This window comes from Scomber japonicus, chromosome 21, assembly GCF_027409825.1.
Source record: "Scomber japonicus isolate fScoJap1 chromosome 21, fScoJap1.pri, whole genome shotgun sequence".
NCBI classification, from domain to species: domain Eukaryota; kingdom Metazoa; phylum Chordata; class Actinopteri; order Scombriformes; family Scombridae; genus Scomber; species Scomber japonicus.
Window position 1 is genome coordinate 5009316 of NC_070598.1, and position 24836 is coordinate 5034151.

Sequence of the window (24836 nt, forward strand, 5' to 3'; positions counted from 1 at the left end):
ATGTTTGAATGCTGATCAGCTGCACAAAAATAAAAATATGATGAATTTTATATCATTTTTTGTATATTAAGGGTCACATTAAATAAAGTCCACCTTGCATAAATGTGTATATGGTGTTTTTAAAGCACTCAAATGTAAAAAATTGCTCAAATATGACCCTTAACAGTCTATAAAGGTTAATTAACAATTAAAACTATTACTGACCATTAATTAGCCACATTAGTCTCTGTTGGTGTCGTCTTCTCTTTTGATTCTTGAAGATATTTTAAGATAAATGTTTGATTCTCTTGTTGAATCATACATGAGTAGAAAATACATTTTACACGCCACTGAAGCCTGAGACCAGACAAATCTGCCCGACTCTGGCGTGTGCACCACTTTGACCATTTATCTTTGCTCTTTTTTTATATATATATATATGTGTCCGTGTGTGTGTGTGTGTGTGTGTGTGTGTGTGTGTGTGTGTGTGTGTGTGTGTGTCTTGTGCAGGCCAAGAAAAAAGGAGAAGAAGAAGAAAAAAAAAAAAAAAGCAATTAAGTTTAAAAACGGCCACATGAAAAGAGCACAACCAAGAATAAACTCCAGTTAGTTTGTGTCAGACAATTTTTAGTTTCCAGGGGTCTCTCCACGGTTTGCAGGGACGCTATTTTTCCCTCTATTCCTGAGATTACACGGGTTGCTGCACCAGGTGACCCTCATGGTCAAACAGCCGACGGTAGAGCCCGGCGGAGTTTAGATTCCTTACCCTTCATACCACACGGAGAAAAGATGCATTTTTAACAATTTGCAAAGGTTTTTTTTTTTTTTTTTCCCTTATGAAAGACATTTATTTAGTGTCCGTTGATCCCTGCGTTAGACCTATGTATGTGGCTATATAAGCTGTGAAGGCGCAGGCAGGGGAGTTATAGGAGTCGCGGTGACTTAAAGGTGACAAGATAACGTCACATGATCTAATGGAGGCCAAGGTATGCTGCTGTATGTAATAACAGGAGGAACAAGAGTCTGAATTTAACTTTAACACCTAAAACATTTCTTAAACAAACAACACTGACTGACTGCTGGTTGTTTTTGCAGCGGTTGTGCATCTGTGTGTGTATGTGTGTGTGTGTGTGTGTGTGTGTGTGTGTATGTGTGTGTGTGTGTATGTGTGTGTGTGTGTGTGTGTGTGTGTGTGTGTGTGTGTGTGTGTGTGTTTTGGGTTGACCCTAAAAAAGAAAATCCCTGTTAACGCCCTTCCCTCTCTCTGTCTCTTGTGGCGAATGAAAAAGAAACGAAACACAATGGTTAACTCGCAGGCTCTGCAAACTGGAAGATCACTGTTTATCTCCTCCAACACATGCAATCAGTACAAATGCTAGGCCAGGTCTGTCATTTTGTGCCTCCCGCCGAGGTGTTGAGAGGAGTCACCGTGGCGGAAAATCACCTGTTTAGGTGTTGAACACAGCCTCGCCTCTCCTTATTCCTGGCTCTTCTTCTTCTTCTTCTTCTTCTTCTTCTTCTCTTTCCAACTGCTATCCATATTACACCCAGTGCCAACAGATGCAGCAATAAAACCTGCTCTCTCTCTCTCTCTCTCTCTCTCTCTCTCTCTCTCTCTCTCTCTCTCTCTCTCTCTCTCTCTTTCTCTTTCTAGATATACCAGAAAAACACAGCACCTGAAAAAAGGGGCTATCAACACAATGATAATGTTTCAAAATAAATCTGAAAGCTTGTGAAACAGTCTATCACTCACACAATGACACCGAGCACCAGCAGATTTTTATTTTTTTTATTTTATTTTATTTTTTTTTTATGGGAGGACTCTAGGTGTCCTTGTGTGCTTTGGCTGAGCGGATCACATGACCAGCGTGTTGATCTTGAAGCTGCTGTTTAACTCTGTTCAACTGGCTTTTCTCACAATAACACCTACAATACTGTGTGTGTTCACCAAAATGCCTTAAAGACCCCTCGTATCAACATAAGTGTTTTATATACCCCTAAACTACAAGCACAGTTTAAGGGGGGGGGGGGGGGGGGGGCACACACTCTGTTTAGGTATGCATTTATGTTATATTGTGTAATTGGTTGTATTTATTTTAACATGGACCCCAGGAAGAGTAGCTGTTGCCAGGGTAACAGCTAATGGGTATCCAAATAAACTAAAACTAAACTAAACTAAACTACAGCAAACTTAACAAGAAGTTAAAGGTGCTTAGTTGCACAGTTGAGAACAGTAAACTCTTCCTTTGAGCCTTGACGTCAGCAGAAGATGAGAGGTTGGAGAAGTGGAAAATGAGTCACATCTTCTTCTCTATTGTCCTTTTTTATGATGAGTTAGGAACACTAGGATATTTAATTATTATGTCTGTGAGATGTTTTAGTGCTCTGATGATAACAGAGTGGAGAGGTTGTTTCATTTGAATGTTTATAAGTTGGCTACTTTTGGATTGGATTGGATTTGTTTAGCATTACCTGTATTTAGTATCTGGTTTATGCCCCTAAATTAAAATCAAAACTTCTTAAATACTTTGACTTCTTCTCAAGTTAGAAGTGGAGGTGAAAGTTCTTCTGTATCCGTCAACCCCAAATTGGCCGTATGTTAATTAAGTATTGGTGTTAAACCTTCATAGGGGAGACGTATCCTGGTGGAGATACAACTCGTAAAATCTGAAATATACAAAATGTTTTAAAAATGATTTGTGGAAATGTTTACTTAGGTGCAAATGAGATAAGTAGTATCATCGAAGTACATAAAAAGTAAATTAAAAGAATAATTAACATCTCATTTTGGTGATATGTATTGTTATATATGTTATATTACACTTGTAAAGAATTAGTAAATGAGTGTGTTTTTGTGTGGGTGCTCATGGTAAGATGTTGCTGTCTGAATCCATCTTGCTTCATGATCTCGTGGACTTTCAATAACATGAAATATAACATTTTTTAAAGTTATTTTAACATCTAAGAAAACATCACTACACATTACATTGTGGTCGTGGTCAACATACTTTATTATAGCTTTTACTTTCTGCTCTTTTAAAACATCTTAACCCTTAAACAAGCAGGAGTGGACTGCTCTTTTTTTTATTTTATTTTATGTTTTGGATTGTATGAGCTGTATCTCCACCAGGATGCATCGCCCCTATTAAGATATAAAAATGGTCATAATGGTGATACATTCTTGCTTTCTCTGATCATTAATATCACACATACTAGTTTCTATTATGATATTAACCCACCACAAGCTTCAATTAAACCAAATTCAAGGCAGACACAACTGAACAACCACCTTAACCAATCATGCTCCTAACAGTGTGTTATAGAGTCTGTATCTCCTGGTGCACACTTCCTGTTTAAGGGTTAATCAAATTAAATAGTCTTTGAGAACATAAGTATGAAGAAGCCAGAGATATTACATATTCAGATTAACTTGGATTCATTCATTTGTAGATAGATGAACATGATAAAACCCATATAATAATAATCACCATATATAAATGAATCCTGATGACACAATGATACTGAATTATCATCCAGTCGTGATATCAGTTACTGCACAACGAAGGTCCTGAAGGCTGCTGATTCATGAAATGGATGAAACTTCACTTCAGGTACCGACTCAGTTAGGAACACACTAACAGGTATTGCACCAAGCAGTTTTGGTAAAGCAGAGACACAAATAGTAAAAGCTTTTCTGCCAGTTAGCATCAATTGTGAGAAAATACATTTGTTTGTTTCTGTTGGAAAGATCAGACATGAGTAAATATAGCTGGAAATGTCAAGATTTCATAGTAGAATCACATTTTTTATCAAATATTGTCGAATAAATGCATCTTTCATGCTTGGTTTTCTCTCTGAGTTTAATGAACTCTGACAGTAAATCAGCAAATAAGATCAAACCCCACAATTCATGTAAGTTGAGGAACTTCTCATCAACGTCGACTGTCGATGGTTGACTTAAATGTTGTTATTTTGTTGAGCTTTTAACAGTAAATCCCAATCAAGGCTGCCGCTGCTGCTGCTGCTGCTGCTTTCTCTTAACATTTAGAAGACGTTAAGATTTGTGAAGGACGAGCGTTGGACACATAAAAGACAATCTCGCGATTATCGAGGAAAAAACTGGATGACTTTCAGACGAGGGGAGGCAATATCAATCACGGCCAATTTGAGGCCACCAACATGAAATATGATTTCATAAGACAAATGCAGTGTCATTCTTAATGTGCTTAACCTTTACTGTCAATGAAAAAGTATTGATCGCTCGGTGGCATTTTTTCATCATTTGATTTCCGAAAGTGTAATAATATATGGTGGTGGGGTATAAGATAAAAGATGAATTGCAACTGAATGATCTCAGATGAACAAAAAGCTGAACCCTCCACCCCCCCCCCCCCCCCTTTCCAATTCCCTCTCTGCAGAGTGCAAGAAAAGTGTGGGAAAGTTGATGCTTTTCAGTAAAGAAAAAGAAAAACACATGCTAGATGATATTTTTAAGTCTTTTCTATAAACTCTACTTTCTAATTCAAGCAATCCTTGTTTGAATATTGCCAACAATATTAGCAGCAGGGAGCTGGCTGCTTGCTTCTAAGCAGTGTTTCTCTATTCTCTATTCTGGTGAGTAATTGGGAGGTCTCCTATCTCTTCTTGGTCTTTGATCTACTTACTCAACCTAATAAGACTTTGCTCTGCTGCACTACAACCAAATCAGCAGTGCATTTTCAGCCCCCTAATAAGTGGTTAGCTTGATTTATATGGGTAATCTTGGCGATGTGGCGGGGCTCTACAACCTCTCTCCGATGCAAGGAGCCTCTTTTCACAACCACAGGGCCAGACCAGATGAGTCCATTACAGCGGGGGTAAAGACGGTCATTTTAACCCTCCTCCTCCCTCAGCAGCAGCAGCAGCAGCAGCAGCAGCAGTAGTATCAGTGAGCCGGTAGTAGTCCAAGTCGAAAGCGTATCGAGGCGGGTTGGCGATAATACGGGTGATGCATGGCCACCGCACACTGCCGGCCCTCTCTATTGTAAAAGCGGGGATGTTGTTCGGGGGGCCGTGGCTGTTGCTGAAGGGGTGGAAAAGACTCGGCTCGGGGGCCCGTGGGGAGCCTCCGGGGGCCAGAGGAAGCACTTAGAGTGGTAAAATGGCCATTTATTCACAACCGCCCTCCCGTTTTCACTGCTCCTCCCTACCCTTGAGCCTCCCACTGGGCTCAGGAGCACAGACCTCTGGGAACTGTATGATGGACTGCATAGCCCTCACTACTGAACTTTACAAACCTCACTGCAGTTAACCTACTCTGGCCCTCGGCTGCACAAAAGTGAGAAACCTGCTTTTTTTGTAGGAATTTGTGACATTAAGACATTGTAAGCTTTGACGAATGATGTTTTTTTTTTTCTGCCTTTGCCCCCTCACCAGCTGAATCCTCTGGCCAGCCAGGCGGCGGTAGCAGCAGCAGCAGCCATGGGATCCATCGCCGCCGGTTCTCAGGTGTTCGGAAACGCCCTCTCGAACCTGCAAGGAGCCACCGGACAGCTGGTCACCAACGCACAAGGACAGGTGAGGAGTTGTACACCGATGGCCTGTTTCTCACACACACACACACACAGCTAATTAAATACTACAAAGACACAACAGTTTCCTTGGTAACCGGTCTGTAAAAGCTGCTTCTGGTCCCACTTTATCATGTGGGTGCAATTCAAATAAAAACATTTGTATAGTATTTCTGATCTTTCCACATTGATTTCTACTGGTGGGTCTGTTTGTTGTCTTGAAGCTGTTTGTCTACAGTCTAGTAGCCAGCGCACCATATATTAAGCTTTTTTTGGAGGGGGGAATAAACAAAGCCCTTCTTTCTCTTATCCACATGCGCCTGTCGCAGTAAAACGCTGACCTTGTCATATTTACAGGGTGGCTGCAGAATTGTTCCATCAGTAGCCAGAGGCTTGAACGATGATGCTTGTCATTGTGCGGCCCTATCTAATGAATCATCTTATCACAGGTGCACACAGCACATATTAAAGTAAAATTGTATGGACAATGTGCCCTTTCATGCCACTCTGTGTTATTTACCGTAACCCCTTGTTTCATCTTTTAACACTTTGCACCGTCCTCGCAGTAATACGTTATACAACAAACACATCTGATACATGAAACACATTTTTAAAAAAAGGGTTAATTTTTAATGACTACATGATGTTTAACCTCCTGGAGTTAAGTTTCAGCAGCACCAGTGTGACTGTGCCTCATTGTTTAGAGTTAAGTGTTGTCTGTGCGCTGGTGCTTGATGCTAAACGTTGCTAATGAGACAGTATGGACTTCCCTGGCTCACAAGGTGCCTGGAGCACTGGGGACAGATCACTGTGGATATGGACTTGATGGGATGCTCTGTGCTTTTGTAGTGTCTTGGCGGCTGACACTCCCTGACATAATCAGGTCACAGAGACGGTCAAAGCCCTGGGCTACAGCCTTTGCTCCCCGCCTCATTATTCCACAACATTATTCAGACGGAGGGCTATGAAACATGCACTACCCTATCAGAAGCGCACCCCCTCCTTCTTCACCCCCATCTTCCCCTCAAACACTGAGGAGATTATACAGCCTAATACATACCTCAAACAAGGCTGGAGGTCCAACAAACATGCTCTCAGAGGCTCGTACTGTGAAGAGAAAAACTTTAGTCAGCATGGAGAAGCAAAAAGTCAGAGGAGTACCTTTTATCAAGGTTTGTACTCACTCGAAAAACTGCTTTTATCCATTCGGTTTAGTGTTTAATTGGAATTTTAAATAACAATCTCCATCATGGCTGTACTCTGTTAGTAAAAAGTCACCTTTCCTTGAATTTAAAACATGGTATACTGTCTTTGACCGCATAATTTCCCTCTACAACTTTGTCAAAAGACCCTTTCATGAGCGAGAGCTCTGCGGACCTTGAAAAGTGCCGGGTTTGATGGACGTTTTGAGTTCAATATGTTTTTAAACCTTAATTATATTGGGCCCAGTCATTTTATTCTCCAAGGAGAATCAGTGAGGTTCTTTTATCCTCACCACTTCTACAACGGCAATTTAAGCTGAGGATAAAAGCCAGAAATGTTGTTAAGTCACATTCGCTCCTGATATTTTCCCCCCTCTTTTATAAATCTCCGGCATTTTTGTGTAAATATTCCCATTCAATCTTCCAATTCGGACTTTTCCCTGCAGTTATATCCTCGGGTTAAAACTGAGGCGGGAAAATGGGGGATATTTCATTTATAGTAACATACATCCTGAATGGTGTAATTACCCCTGAAATGGTTGGTGTGTGTGTGTATGTGTGTGTGTGTGTGTGTGTGTGTGTGTGGTAAACCCTAGCCTTGCTCCAATTAGACCATCTATCCCATTCATTCCCAACACTCCCAGTCTGTGGTGAGGGCTCAGGCCCAGTGCTCCCACTAATGCAGAGAACAGCAGGTAAGCAAGGCACACACAGTTAACCCACAGCACAGGCGCGTCCCGTGTATTGATGGACGCTAAAGTGCAACCGTAGTGTAAACTGATATTGATCTTGTTGCTGTAAATCCAATCGAGAGGGGTTGGGCTGAACTATTGATTATTTTCATCATCAATTAAGCTATCGATGCTCTACAAGTTCCTAGGTTACTTGTTTTATCTGACTGACACCCAAAAATTATGTAGTAAAGAAGCAAAGGGTGCAACCAGCTGATATTCAACATTTAAACATTATTTAACCCCTAACATACTGTTCAGGGTCTAATTTGACCCATTTTGGAGAAGAAAAAAGCATTAAAAACTTTTTATAGCCACAAATTTTACAACTTATCTTCATGTGATCATAGACTGTATAGAAGAAATGGACGTAACATCTGTGACGTCACCCATTGGTTTGTGGACTGCTGCTCGGAAGCCAATAGTTTCGAATCTAGGCAGCGCCATCTTGAAAATTTCAGGTGCATGCTGGGAAAAATAAAAACACGTATTCTACTTATATGGGCATGAGGCAGGGCCATGGGCGGAGCGGGGAGGTTGCTATGGTTGCGAGGGCTGGATCTCGAGGACATTGGTCAATCAACCTGTCAATCAGGATGTAGCCACGCCCTAATGCATACCCTGCTTTATCGTCACATATAAAATCAGGGAGGCCAAAATGTCCCAAATGAACATCATACTGCATTGAAGAAGGCTTTAAACTAGCGATTGAGACCATAAACACATTTTGAAAACGTTTACTGAGGTTAGAAATCAAGTGAGAAGTTGGTGAATTCTCCATTGACTTGTATAGAGACGGTCGCCCCCTGGTGGCCTTTTGATAGAATGCAGCTCTAAGTTACTTCTGCGTTGGCCTCATTTCAGAGGACTGGAACTCCCCGTCTGGGATATTGAGAAAAAGCCTGAATATGAACAGTATGTAAGAGTTAAACTGTCTAAATAGTTGGCTCTAAACTACTCTATGTTTCCTGTTGTATAGGAGGGAAAATATAACTGATACTAAAGTCCGATAACTTTTGGAGAAACTAGCCACCATGTTCTGTATAAGCTGTAAAAATGGACACCCAGTGCAGCATTATGAGTCTACTGCTTTAGTCTTTGATTTGCTCCAAATGTTATGTTTTTATTGGGGGGGGGGGGCTCGTGTGTTGACGCGAGTCCAAACTTCCCCAAACGGTTTCTTTCCTTCCTCCCCACTTCGGCTCTCCCCAATTCACCGCATGAACAGCGGAGGAGAGTAAATGGGCAGAGATATTGCCTGGCGACCATGGCTAAAGACACAGATTGGCCCTGGCTGGAGAGATGAGATGACATTTCTGTGGAAACAAGAGCAGCATAATCTTAATGAGGAAGCCAAAAAATAAAAAGGAGAAGAAACAACAAGATAGCCAACAGTGAGTTAGAGAAGGAAGGTCCTGAAGGCTGCTTATTTAGGAAATGGATGAAACTGCACCTTAAGGACCGACTCAATTAGGAACACACAAACAGATATTTTGAAGCTGAAATTGTCACACATCTTCCACCAAAAAATTCAGACTAACTGCGCAGTAAGTGAATATTGTACTGGAGCAACTTCACCATCACTTCTTAAATCTAGTACTTTTTTATTAACAAGCATACAAACACAAGCAGACGGTGGTAAATCATCTTCAAATCACAATAAAAGTTATCTCTAGGCACTTTTCACATAGAAAACGTCTAGACCGAACTCTTTAATTTAATTTAAAGTGACCCAACGTTCCCCCCAGGAGCAACAGAAACGCTCTCAGTAACACAGCTAGGTATCATTTGAACATTTTTGATATCAGTGCTATTAATGTTACAGCTAAGTTTCAGTATTGATACCCCTTTCTTTGGGGGTAATATGACCCTTTTTTAACCCTCCTGTTCTCCTGGGGTTGATTTTGACCTGTGAGGACAACAGGGGTTAACTTAAGAATGAGGTATAGCTTCATTTAAATGAGGCCTATTGACCATAATTGCCAAAATAATACATCTAAAACTGAGGATTTATACCTTTATGATTTATAATCAGTCAAAGCAGACCAAGTTGATTTTGACCCTGGAGGACAAAAGTTGGTAAAGTAAGTAAACAGGAGGACTTATCAAAATATAACATACTGCTCAATGCATTAACATTAAATAATAAAGTTTGCCCCCAAAAAATAAAGATTAAAGTCTAAAATATTTTGTGATACAGATTAAAAAACATCTGACCAAAGAGTGTCTGATCTTAATACTTGACACCGTAGACACATTTCTGTTGATACTCAAATAACTGAGATGCAATTAAGTTAAAGTATAAACTCAACAGCACTTTTTTATAAATGGAGCCCATTCACTATAAAACACATTACTGCATTCATCACTCCCCATTAAGCTATTGCATAACAAAAACCTGCCCTCCTCATGATAAGTCACCACACAGATAGTCGACTCCTCTGAAGAAGTTTAGAGCTTTGTGACACTGCCATGAAACATCTGCCTGAGACAGTCAGATGGAGAAGCATTGCATCGTGGGTACAGGGGAGGACGAGAGCTAAGCTGTCAGTCGCCCGCTCTTTTATTATGCTTATAGAACAACCACTTAGTCCAATGACGATGAATAATTGAGCGGAACAAGTTCCCTGCCACAGTGGCATGCAAAGCGGGATCAGTGGGACTCGGGAGACACGAGTGTCAGGCAGGGCAATAAAATATGCTAAGTGGCAGGAGAGCATTACAGCGAATTTGTAAAGCCGGCGAGGAGAGAGAGATAAATTATCTCTCCCCTAATGCGAAGCAACGTAAGCAAATGAGCCGTGGCAAGGATGAATTACAGATTGTCGGCCCACCTTTCTCTCACTGATCCCTCCCTATTATGTCAAAGAGACAGGAGGGAGAGGAGGAGGAGGAGGAGAGGGGAGGGAGGAGGAGGAGGGAGGGATGGAGGCAGACCGTGCATTAAAACACATCAGCAGTGGTGGATAGAGAGAGAGAGACTAGAGAGCCAGGAAAGGCTTGGTTTATACTATGTGGGTGCTTTGCTTAGGAAAAAGATGAAATATAAACTTAAAGAATGAGATGAAGATGAAGATGAAGATAGCAAATAACAGAATTTTAAAATGATGGGCGTTCTTCTCCATGTTGAGCCGCTCTCTGCTGTAATGAGGCTTGGTGGAGGAGCGCTGTCAGTGGGTTAGGGTGAGTGGGGTGGAGGAGGGTGGAGGGTGGGGGAGAGGGGGGTGTTGGGCTGGGGTGACGGCTGCTCAGGAGCTGCCCAGAACCAGTCCCCAGATGACATTAACCTTCATCATGGTGAAGAGGCGCTAAGTCCCCCCTAAAGCGCCACTCTTGGCCACACTCTGGCAGCTCTGAGAGCTAAAACGCTGCAGTGACACTCTGCCGCCCCCTTTGATCTGCCCTTCCTGATTACAGCCACAGAGGAGAGGAGAGCAGGGGATGGAGGAGGAAGAGGAGGAGGAGAGAGAGGGGGGGTGGGGGGTTGGGATGGAGGGTGAAGTACCCCTGGGACCCTGAGAGTTGAATTAGAAACACAGGGTCCTGTCTCACTCTCTGATGCTCTCTTTCGCTCCCTCTTATTGTTTCTTTTCTTGCTCTTTCTTCCCACTTCTTGCTCTTTGCCTGTATGTGTGATAGAGAGAGAGAGGGAGGGAGAGAGAGAGAGAGAGAGAGAGGAGGGGAGAGGGGGGGTGAAATGGAAGTCTCTGTCTCTCAGCAGCCACACTCCTTCTCACCAGAGACAGACAAAGACACTTAAGCACAAACACTCTTTCACACACACACAGTCAGTCACACACACACACACACACACACACACACACACACACACTCATCCTGGTCTCGGCCTGGTGATGGATAATACAGTCAGTGGTGTGCACCATCACACACACAGGTATTCAGCGTTGACCTTTGCAGTGTGCTCCCAGCAGTGTGCTTTGGCTTCACTTGCTCCAGCCTGTAAAACCACCTCAGTGACAGATGATCAGTGGACACTTGTGCATGTTTCTCTCTCTTTCTTTCTATCTTTCTTTCTTTCTTTCTTTTTGTCTTTCTGTCTTCCTCTCTTTATCTCTCTCTCTCTCTCTCTCTCTCTCTCACAAACCAAACATGTGAAAAAGCAAAGCGAGCTCTGAATAGCCTCATAAAGCCTCAAAATGTTTCCTCACTTTGTTCCAAAAAAAGCGCCAAAAAAAAAGAAGAGAAGAAGAAGAAGAAGAAGAGGCTCACAGCGGCAGAGATCATTAAGACTGATACCTCCAGTAGCGTTTACACTCTCTGCTCCTTCCTCTTTTTTTTTTTAAAAAACGCCCAGCTGATTTCTCCTCTCCTCTCTTCTCCTCTCTTCTCCTCTACTACACTCCCTTTTTTTTTTTTTTTTTTTTGTAGATAATTGGAACAATCCCACTGATGCCCAACTCTGCAGGGCCCTCCAGCCAATCAGGGGGTGGCAACCCAGCACTGCAGGTACAGCCAATTACACCTCAGCTTCTGACCAACGCTCAAGGCCAGATCATCGCCACGGTGATCGGCAATCAGATCCTGCCTGTCATCAACACCCAGGGAATCACGCTGTCACCAATCAAGCCTGGACAGCAGGTAGGTAACGCACACAAACACACACACACACACACACACACACACACACATACACACACACACACAGAGAGAGAGATATATATATAAAAGGGAGTTTATATTATACCGATGTGCCCAAATGACCAACAATGATTCCTCCGCCTTTAAAACTGTTGAATGAGCAACACCTAGTGGAGTCATGGGAGCGATCGGCTACAGTCAAGCATCTCCAAACACCTCCCCAATATTTCCTGCTTCAACACTCATAAACGCACATTTGCATCATTCCACTCGGGAGAAATTGTAGCTTTTTTTTTTTTTGGGTGCGATTGCTCTCAATGTATGTGTGTGTGTGTGTGTGTGTGTGTGTGTGTGTGTGTGTGTGTTTTTGCATGTTTCAGTGCATGTTTAAGGGAGGGGAAGCACTTGTCAGCCAACCTTTCAGACTTTCAGGGAGACTGTTGCACCCCTGCAGAGAGAGAGAGCCAAAACCCTCCACCTCCCTTTCCTTCCACCCTCACCCAAAAAAAAACAACACTTTTCATCACCCCACAAACTCAAAACGCTCCCTTTCTCTCTCTCTTTCTCTCTCTCTCTCTCTCTCTCTCTCTCTCTCTCTCCCTCTCTCTCTCTCTCTCTCTCTCTCTCTTTCTTTCTCTCTTTTCCTCTTTGCATTTCACTCCTCACTCAAATCACTCTCTCCAGCCTTATAATTTCGTCCTCTCTGACCCGAAGGAGAAGTATTTTGTTTTCCTTTAAAGGAGCGACGACCAAAAACACACACCACCTTCTTCTTCTTTTTATTATTCTTTAAGCACGCTAGATTGCATTCACACACACACACACATCCCCAATTTGAGGAATCTATACAAAGTGAGGAGTCAAATGCTTGCACGCACGCGGTGGCGAAAATGAAAGCGTTATTGACTCGATAATGACAATGTCAGTCAGCGGCAGAATTACAGAGTAAAAAAAAAAAGTTTAACATTACAGTGCAGAATGGATGAAGTCGCGGGGGCAGATGGACAACTAATTGTGGCTCCCCTCCTTAAAAAACACACACCAGATCACACTCTTGAATGAATTATTGCATTTGTAATAATGTTTATGCTTTTTGTCTCCACTTCAAAGCTCCCCGCATGTACACATTGTTCCACGGGCATAATTTACGGTTGTCAGAGTCTGCAGTCTAGAATATTTCCAGTGAAGCTAGATAATTCTCCGAGCCTGTCAACAGTCCTGACAGTGTGTGCATCGCTGTTGACACCCCCCCCCCCACCCTCCCTCCATCCTCCTCCCCTTCACCCTCCTAAACCACCACCGCCGCCGACGCCGCCATCCAAACAAACACATGCCACAGAGAAAATAATTAATAGCAAAGAAAGGAGAGAAGAGGAGAAGAAGCCGGGCCTAGCTTCTTTACGGCACAGACAGCTCCCCCCCCCTTCCCCCCATCACCGCCACCGCTTTTAAAAGTGAAGACGTACCATCTTGATCTTGTAAAAGCAATTCAAATGTGCATAAAACATGAAAATACATCGTTTTTTTTCCGCGCCCATCAGAACGCACGGCTTGTGGATCATGAATTATGTTTGATATGGGGGACTGCTGTGTCCACATGTTGTTGTTGTTCTTCTTCTTTCTTTTTTATTATTTTTCCAAATGCAGACTCGCCGTTATTAGCGGGCCTCGTCGCGCTGATGACGAGAGAAGAAGACTCTAATTGTCATGAGCTTGGATGTTTGGGTTTTTTTTGGAGTTGATTTGTGCACGGAGGCGATTACGAAGCTCGTAGAGACAGTGGAGTACCTGTGCTGAACCAGCATCTACTTCCTGTTAGAGTAGTAAACTGCATAGCATAACACAACACAGCGCCTGTTCGTCTATCGAGCAGATTTTTGACGCTTTATTCGGCCTTTTCGTAGCAAATCGAGGCAGATTCAAGCTCAATCTGATTATATTCACCTAGCTAAGTGGCTAATTTAATAGCTGCTGATCAGTTGATTGGATTTAACACAATAAGCTAATCACTATAATGACATGATTACTGTAAATGATGATTATTCTGATGATGCACGGAGGGAATAAAAGATATTTGTTCTGGACTGCATACTGTCAATATATTGTGTCAACTCTCTCTCTCTCTCTCTCCCTCTCTCTCTCTCTCCCTCTCTCTCTCTCTCACTCTCTCTCTCTCTCTCTCTCTCTCTCTCTCTCTCTCTCTCTCTCTCTCTCTCTCTCTCTCTCTCTCTCTCTCTCACTCTCTGTGTGTGTGTCCAGCTGCCTCAGGCCCAGCAGGGTCAGACAGGCCCCGCATCGTCTCAGCCCAACCTGCTCCACATGCCCCACAGACAGAGTCCTCTCCACCAGGCCTCCTCCTCCTCCTCCACCTCCTCCTCTTCCTCGGCTCTCAGCGTGGGGCAGCTGGTCAGCAGTAAGTGTCCGAAACAGTTTTACACAAACAAACATAAAAAAAACACACAACATGCCAACAGTGAATAAGTGCTAAAAGATGAGTCTACACAGCATAGAGAAATATAGATATTCTTACATATAAGTAGGGTGTAGTCATGTAGATTTGAGGTATTATTTGCCCAGATTTTGAGATTTCTGCCTCAAATAACATGGAGGTGAATACACTTTAACAGATGGTGATGATCAGGGTTAAAACAGCAGCATTTCTCACATTATCCTGGTTACTCTAAATAATCCACACTGCAAAAAATCCCCTTTATATCACTCATTAGACTCCCTATAATCATTTTTTATGTGTGGAAGAGAGTTTAAACAGCATACCAGTTTGTTCTAATGGCTTCTGATGCCAATAAATTAGTCTAAAGTGCTTTCTAAAACCATATTTAATTCTTCTTCAATCTAGTAGTAACTTATTTATTCTCATTATCTCCTTTCTGAAGATCACAGACACACATTTCTAGCAAATTGAGATAAGTTGATATAACTGGTCTCTCCTCTGGCAGATTATTGTAAGAAAATAAGACTATTAGGAATAAAATGACTCGATGAGATTGAGATTCATGATCCAGTCCATCAGTAGTAACAGGACAATCAAATATACAGGAAGTATATGATAGGATGGAGGTTCAGGCCACGTAATAAATCATCGTTACTAGAAAGAGATTACAGCTGCAACTAACAATTATTGTCATTATCATTAAATCTGCTGAATCATTTGTCCTATGAAATGTCCAAAAAAATTGTGAAAAATGCCTTTAAATCTCTAATTTAGTCTGATTAACAGTCCAAAATCCAAATATATTCAACTTCCTATCACGTATGACATAAGAAAAGCTACAAAGCATCACATTTGAGAAGTATCAAAATAATCATTGCAGCTCGAAAAGAGATGATTTGAAGTCACTTTACCATAGAAACATATATATATATTAAAGCCTGGGCCAATTAAAACACTGTCAGTAATCAATGGAGGAACATCTTTGTTATAATTTAGGTGAACTATCCCTTTAAACACGACAGATTCAACAGGCAGACTCATCTACATTACTCTCAGTGTGGACAGCTTGTGACTGATCCCTCTGCTTCATAACATCATTTTATTTTTCTCTCCCCCACCCGACTGTCATTTTTTTTTGCTATATTAGCCGATCCAAAGTGGCGTGTGTTACGTATAATGAACATAAGTTTCATTCTCTCAAAACGCGTGGGCCCTTTTTTTGGCAGAGCCTTATAAATCACCGGGGCCGCAGCCTGTCAGCGTGCCCGCTATTGCCTTTAAAAGCTGTTTTATTCAGATAAATTTTATTTGTCAGTCGATTCCCCTAAACTCCACGTAAACTCATTTCAAAGGCAACTACAATGCCTCTGAATTTAATAAAAGAACAAGTCGCCATTGATCAGCTCGTTGTAGACATTGTGTTTAGTTCATGTTTACTTGTAGCTCGGAGGAGGAAAAAAAAAAAAAAACACAAACATCATCTCATAAACCGTTTTTCGAGCCTGCACAAAATCATCGTGGCTCGGGCTTCGGCGGCAAATAGAATTAAAGCTTTATGCTGAGTATGAGGCGGATCGCTTCCTCTCAATATCACTTATAGCAGCGTACATACACAAAAGAAAAACAACAGAAATATAAATAAAACCCTGTGACAGAAGGAGAGGGAGGGAGGGAGAGAGGGAGGGAGAGAGGGAGGGAGAGAGAGACACAGAGAGAGAGACAGAGAGAGAGAGAGAGAGAGAGGGAGGTAGAAAGAGAGAGACAGAGAGAGAGGTAGAAAGAGAGAGACAGACAGACGGAGAGAGAGGTAGAAAGAGAGAGACAGACAGACGGAGAGAGAGAGAGAGAGAGGTAGAAAGAGAGAGAGAGAGAGAGACAGAGAGAGAGGGAGACAGAGAGAGAGAGAGAGAGTGAGGTAGAAAGAGAGAAAGAGACAGAGAGAGAGGGAGACAGAGAGAGAGAGAAAGAGAGTGAGGTAGAAAGAGAGAAAGAGACAGAGAGAGAGACAGACAGACAGAGAGAGAAAGAGTGAGGTAGAAAGAGAGAGAGAGACAGACAGACAGACAGAGAGAGAGAGAGGTAGAAAGCGAGAGAGACAGACAGACAAACAGACAGAGAGAGAGGTAGAAAGAGAGAGAGAGACAGACAGAGACACAGAGAGAGAGAGAGAGAGAGAGAGAGACACAGAGAGAGAGAGACACAGAGACACAGAGAGAGGATGAAATGTCATTGGCCATAAACACCAAAATGCCAGAAACAGATTAAGAGAACAAGTGTCTACTAAAGTGTTCTTTCAAATCATCAGATGGATAAAATGTCAATCAGGAAGAAGAATATCAGCAATATTTTGAGTTTAGTTTATTATAAGCTTCTTTTCATTGCAAGAGGAACGTCCACAGAGCATGCACGCAGTCCAAAAATGTCACCTGACTCCACTTCCTCCTGCAAACTGAAGCAAACCTGGTTTAAAAAAGAAGGAAATACAAGTTTTGTGTAATGATGATAGACAAGACTCCAGTCCAATAAGTTTAATGATGAAGCAGGTTTAGTACACAGGTAGGCAGTCAGGGTTAGGTAGAGGTATCCGAATATCAAAAGGTAAAAAAACCCCACTAAACTGGGTTAAATATGAAAAAGGCCGAGACGCTCACAGGAAACTGAAGAGAAGTGAGCACACAGACTAGATACACGAGGGAAGGTGGGATAATTAGACACAGCTGAGGTGATACTAATTAGAGCAGGACAGGTAATCACACACACACACAGGAGGACAGGAAGTGAAGATCTCTGAAATGAGAGATAAAAGGTGATTTTCAAAATAAAACAGGAAATAACCACGAATGCACAAACTGAGGGAGTAGATGTTTGAGATGATGTAGCTCTATAGGTTTAGTTTTCATCTGTTTGTGAGACGTGTCGGTTACAAATTCACAATAAATATAAAACAGTCAGTGATGTCAGCAGAAGACAATAAAACCAGAGCGTACTACGACTTCACAAGAGCAGCAGACGTAAGCACAAAGAAGAAACGTGAGGAAAAGTAGACGTTAAGTGTAACAGATATGAGCAAAAATCATTAGAATCAATAGAAGTAATGCAGTATCAGTCTCTAACAAGTATATATGTGCAAAGTATGGTTATTAACACACCACCAATAAAGATGCTGTTTGTAAAACTCTAAATATTAAGACCCAGTGAAATGAAAATGACTTTTCCTCCACTTTTAATATCCTGTGGCCCTGTGTTACTTGCTTATTTATCTCTTATTATAAGCCAAATCTGCCATAAAATCAGCTTATTTATCTCTTATTTTAGGTCAAATATGCCATGAAATCAGTAAAATCAGGTTATTTATCTCTTATTATGTAACAAATATGCCATAAAATCAGTAAAATCAGCTTATTTATCTCTTATTATAAGCCAAATATGCCATAAAAGCAGTAAAATCAGCTTATTTATCTCTTATTATAAGCCAAATATGCCATAAAAGCAGTAAAATCAGCTTATTTATCTCTTATTTTAGGTCAAATATGCCATAAAATCAGTAAAATCAGCTTATTTATTCCTTATTAAAAGCCAAATATGCCATAAAATCAGTCAAATATCTTATTTATATCTTATTATGTACCAAATATACCATAAAAATCATCTTATTTATCTCTTATTATGTGCCAAATCTGTCATAAAATCAGTAAAATCTGTATTTTTTAACATCATTAAATCTTTTCTCTTCCTATAAAATAGTTTCAAATGTTTTTTGAGGCATTTACAAAAGTTCATCCAAACAGGAAGTAAGTACTGTATAGAGATTAGAGATAAAAGAGATATATATGTTTTGATATCAGTGGTCAAAATCTTTGTTTCCACGTCCAGAACAATGTGGTTGAGCTCTAATTCATTTACAAATATCTGTCTTATCTTAAATGAATATTATACATCACATTATTATACAAGCAAAAAAAACTCACCTAAATAACTTCGATCACAATATATGACACAAAAGAGAGAAGAAGAGTCAAATAAATAGTTATTGACGAGATAATGAGTCCAAATACACATCAAATGTTAATATAAGTTTAGAGAAAAGTCCAGATTTCTACTATTTCTACTTCGGTGGGTCACAACTACAAACTTTAATCATCATTCATCATTTAGTGGAGTTCAGGTGAGTTTTATTATTATTATTATTATTATTATCATTAGCACTTTAACACAAAGCAAATTGTTTTTCTTTAAAGTTAAAAGACCGACCGACCGAGACGAAGGTGAGCCTAACGTATAATTTATGAGAGCGATGTTTGTTCCTCATTGTCCTCTTCTCCCCCCATAGCTCCAGTAAATAGAGTATTTAACCTGTTTTATTGTCCTGGTGTAATTATTAAACTTATTAGTTTAGTACTGCTGTGAAGAGAAGGCTCAGATATTGATCGACGCTAAAAAAATATTCACTTTTTTTTTCTTTTTTTGTTTGTTTGCCTGGAAACACTCGACTTTTCATTACCGTCAAACAAATTATAATGATTTAAATCCTTAAAAAAAACATGTTTTCGGGGGGGGTTGTAGTTTTTTTTTTTTTTTTAAATACAAATATGGATCCACGAGGGAGACGCTCCTCCACCATTAGTCTCTCAGAGCGGCGGTGGCGGCGGCGGCTAAGTAAATAAACTCCGCAGGGGAAACGATGATGAAGAGATGCTCATCAATGTGGAGATGATGGGACCCGAAGCTGTGAGTGCTCATCCCTCCCATTTTAGTCAACTCCTAGCTTTTTTTTTTTTTTTTCCTCCCCTTCCCTTAAGTCCCTCGTCTTTTCCAAGTGTTCACACGTCTGGAGCAACGACGCACACACGCTACACGTCACTTATGAGGCACGACGAGATGGCAGCCCCTCATAGATTTTTGCTTAAATACGCTTGGAGGATTCCTTTAATAATTCATTGATAATGACCAAGATGAATAATTCAGAGGCACAAACTTTGCTTTAGTAAGCAGGATGCCAGGGCACCTGACATTGATGTACAATGTGAAATCACTTTTTATTAGCAGGGAAATTCTTCAAAATGCTTCAGTGGGTTTTTTTTTTTAAAGATGGAAGATTCACAAACAGCATTTCTTTGTATGTGGTCTGTGTATCGTTTGTAGAGGCCTGACAGCGTGCTCGAGGCTCGTTGCTGGGGTTTCTGAAGGCCTGAACTGTCTTCACTGAGGGGTCAGATAGATGGAATAATGTCTTTATGTTTATTTTGGAGGCCGCTAGCTTGACTTCTGCTTCGTATTCACACTAAAAAACTATCAGCAGATGTACAGTATCTCATCTTTTTTTGGGGTGTTTGAGATTGAAGATTTACATAAACATATACACATATATATATATATTTTTAAAGCCTGGGCCAATTAAAACACTATCAGTAATCAATGGAGGAACATCTTTTTTTTATAATTTAGGTGAACTATCCCTTTAAACACGACAGATTCAACAGGAAGACTCACCTACATTACTCATTTGTCCTATAAATTGTCCAAAAAAATTGTGAAAAATGCCTTTAAATGTCAAATTTAGTCTGATTAACAGTCCAAAATCCAAATATATTCAACTTACTATCATGTATGACATAAGAAAAGCTTCAAAGCATCACATTTGAGAAGCTACAACCAGCAATATATCTCTTTTTTTCTTTTAAAAAATGACTAAAATGACTATTCAGTTATCAAAATAATCATTGCAGCTCAGAAAGAGAAGATTTAAAGTCATTTTTTAAAAGTGTTTTGAATCACTTTACCATAGAAATATTTATATATTTTTAAAGCCTGGGCCAATTAAAACACTGTCAGTAATCAATGGAGGAACATCTTTTTTATAATTTAGGTGAACTATCCCTTTAAACACGACAGATTCAACAGGCAGACTCACCTACATTACTCCCAGTGTGGACAGCTTGTGACTGACCCCCCTGCTTCATAACATAAATTCTTCAAAATGCAAAATGCTTCAGTGGATTTTTTATTTTTATTTTTTTTTAAAACATGGAAGATTCACAAACAGCATTTCTTTGTATGTGGTCTGTGTATCGTTTGTAGAGGCCTGACAGCGTGCTCGAGGGGTTTCTGAAGGCCTGAACTGTCTTCAGTGAGGGGTCAGATGGATGGAATAATGTCTTTATATATTCTTTAATGTTTATTTTTTGGAGGCCGCTAGCTTGACTTCTGCTTCGTATTCACACTAAAAAACTATCAGCAGATGTACAGTACAGTCTCTCATCTGCTCAGGATCCAGGTCCTCCTATTGAATTAACGAGCTCTGTGTGTGTCATGTGCTTTTACACTCGCGAGTCAGAGAGCGGTGACACGCCTGTATTCAACACCTCAGATGAATTTATTCTTCAAAAACATCTCTTCAGACACATGATGTAGAAGAAGAAGAAAAAAAAAAGAAAGAGATAATACAATCTGACCCAAGAGCAAGACTATTTCTTTCTCTCTTTTATTTTGAAGTTGTTCGACGGAGGAGCAGAGGGCTAATATAAAAAAATAAGACCTCTCTCTCTCTCTCTCTCTCTCCGTGTGTGTGTGTGTGTGTGTGTGTGTGTGTGTGTGTTGCATTGTCAGACCCGCAGACCGCCCCCAGCGAGGTGGACGGGGTCAACCTGGAGGAGATTCGCGAATTCGCCAAAGCATTCAAGATCCGCCGCCTGTCCCTGGGCCTGACACAGACTCAGGTGGGCCAAGCTCTGAGCGCGGCCGAGGGTCCGGCTTACAGCCAGTCAGCCATCTGCAGGTAAGAACCAACAAAGAAGAGAAACACCTAGAAATGCTCATTATCCCCTAATTAAAAAAATGTCCTAATATCAACCAGAGGAGCAGCTGTAGCCTTCTTTAGCGAGCTGTCCGGTGCTCATATCCGCCGTTTATTCCACATTATTAAAATATTAAAAATACATAATTGAGTATTAAAGAAGAAGCTCTCGTGTCTTGTGCTTCCTCTCCTCTCATCCGCTAACATGACAGCGGCCGCGTCACTTATGCAAAATACATACACGGAGTATTACACGGAGCACTTAAAGCATTTAATAATTACTAAGCCCCCCCTCTACGCCCTCCTCCTCCCCCCTCTTCCTCCCCCTTCCTCCCCCCCGTCGTTCCCCTGTTCGTTCCGCATGAACATGAAGACGATCTGTTAATAAGATAGCCGTGTTTTTACCGCTGCCATCAGGACAGTTTAGGCCTAAATGGCTCCGTTTATATATTCATGAGACAATCAGACGATCAGTGTTTCATCCCCTTCTCCTCCTGGTGTTCCACTCCGCTAACGTTTAGCATGAGGGAGACAAATGAGCCGCGTTTCCATCTGATGGAAGGAGATCGGGGGGTGGGGTGGGGGGGGGGGCTAAAAGATGTCCGAATGTTACAGATGTGAGTGTAAAAGTGCAGCGTCACCATGACAACTTAAACAAGATATCCTATTAAAAGATCATTTTACACATTTGCAGCTTCTCTCCCTAACTCTAACCCTCTAACCCTAAATGATGTCCATATATTACTACTTTTTCAATAATTTTTTGTATCTGAATGTAAAGGTGCAGCATCACCATGACAACTTAAACACAATTTACTATTATAAGATCATTTTTGAGTCATTAATTAACACATTTGCAGCCTTTCCCTAACTCTAACCCTCTAATCCTAAATGATGTCCATATATTACTACTTTTTCAAGCAACCAACACAACTTCAACACAATTTCCTATTAAAAGATGATTTTAGAGTTGTTTCTTAACACATTTGAACCCTTTCCTAACCCTTTAACCCTAAATGATGTCCAAATATTACTACTTTTTCAAGCAAAGTGTAAAAGTGCAGCATCACCATGACAACTTAAACACTATTTCTAACTAAAAGATGATTTTTTAGTTGATTCTTAACACGTTTGCAGCCTTTCCCTAATACTAACCGATGTCCAAATATTTGTACTTTTTCAAGTGTTTTTTAGATGTGAGTGTAAAAGTGCAGCATCACCATGACAACATAAACTAAATCTGAGTCATTTCTTTACACATTTGCAGCCTCTTACCCTAAACCTAACCCTCTAACTCTAACCGGTGTCCATATATTACTACTTTTTCATTCATTTTTTGTATCTAAATGTAAAGGTGCAGCATCACCATGGCAACTTAAACAAAATCTACTATTAAAAGATCATTTTTGAGTCATTTCTTTACACATTTGCAGCCTTTTCCTAACCCTAATCCTAAATTATGTCTAAATATTACTACTTTTTCAATAATTTTTTGTATCTAAATGTAAAAGTGCAGCATCACCATGGCAACGTAAACAAAATCTCCTATTAAAAGATCATTTTTGAGTCATTCCTTTACACATTTGCAGCCTCTTTCCCTAACCCTAACCCTCTAACCCTAAATGATGTATTGAATGCCTTTATTGTCATTGTACATAGAGAGTGCTGCTCCACAGTGGTACCAACATACAATAAATAAATAAATAGATACAACAATGTACAATAAATACAACAAATATTGTCCAAATATTACTACTGAAACAATATCTCCTATTAAAAGTAGTTTTTTTACACCTTTGCAGCCTCTCCCTAACTATTTAACCCTCTAGTCATCTAACCCTGAATGTTATATTACTACTTATACAACATCTCCCATTAAAAGATCATTTTTGAGTCGTTTCTTTACACATTCGCAGCCTTTTTGTGTTGTTTTTCTCTCTCTTTAAAGTAAAACTCCTGTTCTTATTCCTTTATATTAATTTTAATGTCCCTCTGAAAATGGCCTCGGCGCTTTGCTGATGACCTGAACTGTTTATGTGACACGACGCTGCCACGCACTTTTAAAAATTTCATCACATCAACATCAAACGGCCGATAAAATGTGAAACAGTACAAGGAGGAGGGGGGAGAGACGGGGGGAGGGGGAGGGAGGAGGGGGAGAGGGGGGGGTTCTTATGAGGGCCCCGGCCCACGTCTCCCGACTTAATGTTTAAAGTCTTAAAAAAAAAAAAAATCACACATGAAATATTTACAGCCGGGCATAATTCAAATATTTATAACATACATTAAAAGCCATTAGCTTCAAAACTAAACACTCTGCGGGTTTTTTTATTCAACGCCCGTTAAGACAATTTTCTCTTTTTTTTTCTTTTTTTTTTTTTTTTTGTTTTGTTTGTATGACATTGGACATGATGGAAAACTTCACATGCTTTAGTTTAGTTAACGTCAGAGAGCAGCAGACGGGAAGAAGAAGAAGAAGTTTAGAGGGAGGAGGATGAGGAAGGATGAGGAAGAGGATGATGATGAGGATGAGGAAGAGGACGGGACGCCGCAGTAGCTCTGGGGCTCCGACTCTGAACCCAGACACTGAACAGACACTGACAGATGCTTCCATCTTGTCTCCTTTCATTGCTCAGTATGTTTCCAGGCACTTTATTAGTTTATCTAAACAGGCACAGGCATTACACGAGCGAGGGCCTCACAAATCACATATGTGTGTATGTGTGTGTGTATTCATGTGTGTGTGTGTGTCCTCGTTTCAGCTCGATTTATACAAACACACACATTAAAGAATATCTATCACTTTCTCTTCAGTTTAATGACAAGATTTAGAGATTTAGAGATGAAAACTTGTTTGATAATTCATTAATTAATGTTTCACACCACTGAGAATATTATTATTAAATTATTAAATGTGTGTTTCTGTTAACAGAGCTCCGTTATTTAATGTAAGGCTGCTGTGCTGCTCATTTAAATCATTAAAAAATAAATATTTAACTCAGTTTAAATGAACATGATGTTAAAAAAAGACTTAAAACTACATATTTGTCTCTAGCTGTGTTTCATTTGGCTCCATAATAACTGAATTTAAACCTGTGACACTTTATATTAATGAATATATAAACTTCTACAGTGTTCCTAGTTTTAAATTAACACAAAAATAGCCACACAAGAGCATTGCCTTCATCAAATAAAGTCTGAAATTAACACTATTATCATTTTAAATCAGAAAATATATAAAAAGAAATAAGACTTTGATAACTCAACTTCAACTCAACTTTATTTATACAGCACTTTAAAACAACCACAGCTGAAACAAAGTGCTGTACATAAGTAGATAAAACAACACAGGAACATAAAACAATTAACAGGAAATAAATACTAAAATAATTGTTTATTATTTTTAAAAACAATAATAAAAAACAAACAAACAAGCAAACCATAAAACACTAAAACAGGAGCAGAGTCTCATGCTGGGTTGAAAGCCAAGGAATAAAAATGGGTTTTAAGACGAGTTTTAAAAATGGACAG

The 24836-nt window shown here is 40.3% G+C and overlaps 1 protein-coding gene across 1 annotated transcript in view; it reads left to right on the forward strand.

The window, feature by feature from the left end:
- pou6f2 (POU class 6 homeobox 2) overlaps window positions 1–24836 on the forward strand; it is an 82993-nt gene that overhangs the window by 51192 nt on the left and 6965 nt on the right. The window contains exons 6-9 of the mRNA XM_053342835.1: window positions 5395–5535; window positions 11851–12060; window positions 14320–14473; window positions 21119–21287. Of these exons, the coding sequence (XP_053198810.1) occupies window positions 5395–5535; window positions 11851–12060; window positions 14320–14473; window positions 21119–21287 (674 nt within the window). The remainder of the gene's footprint in view (window positions 1–5394; window positions 5536–11850; window positions 12061–14319; window positions 14474–21118; window positions 21288–24836) is intronic.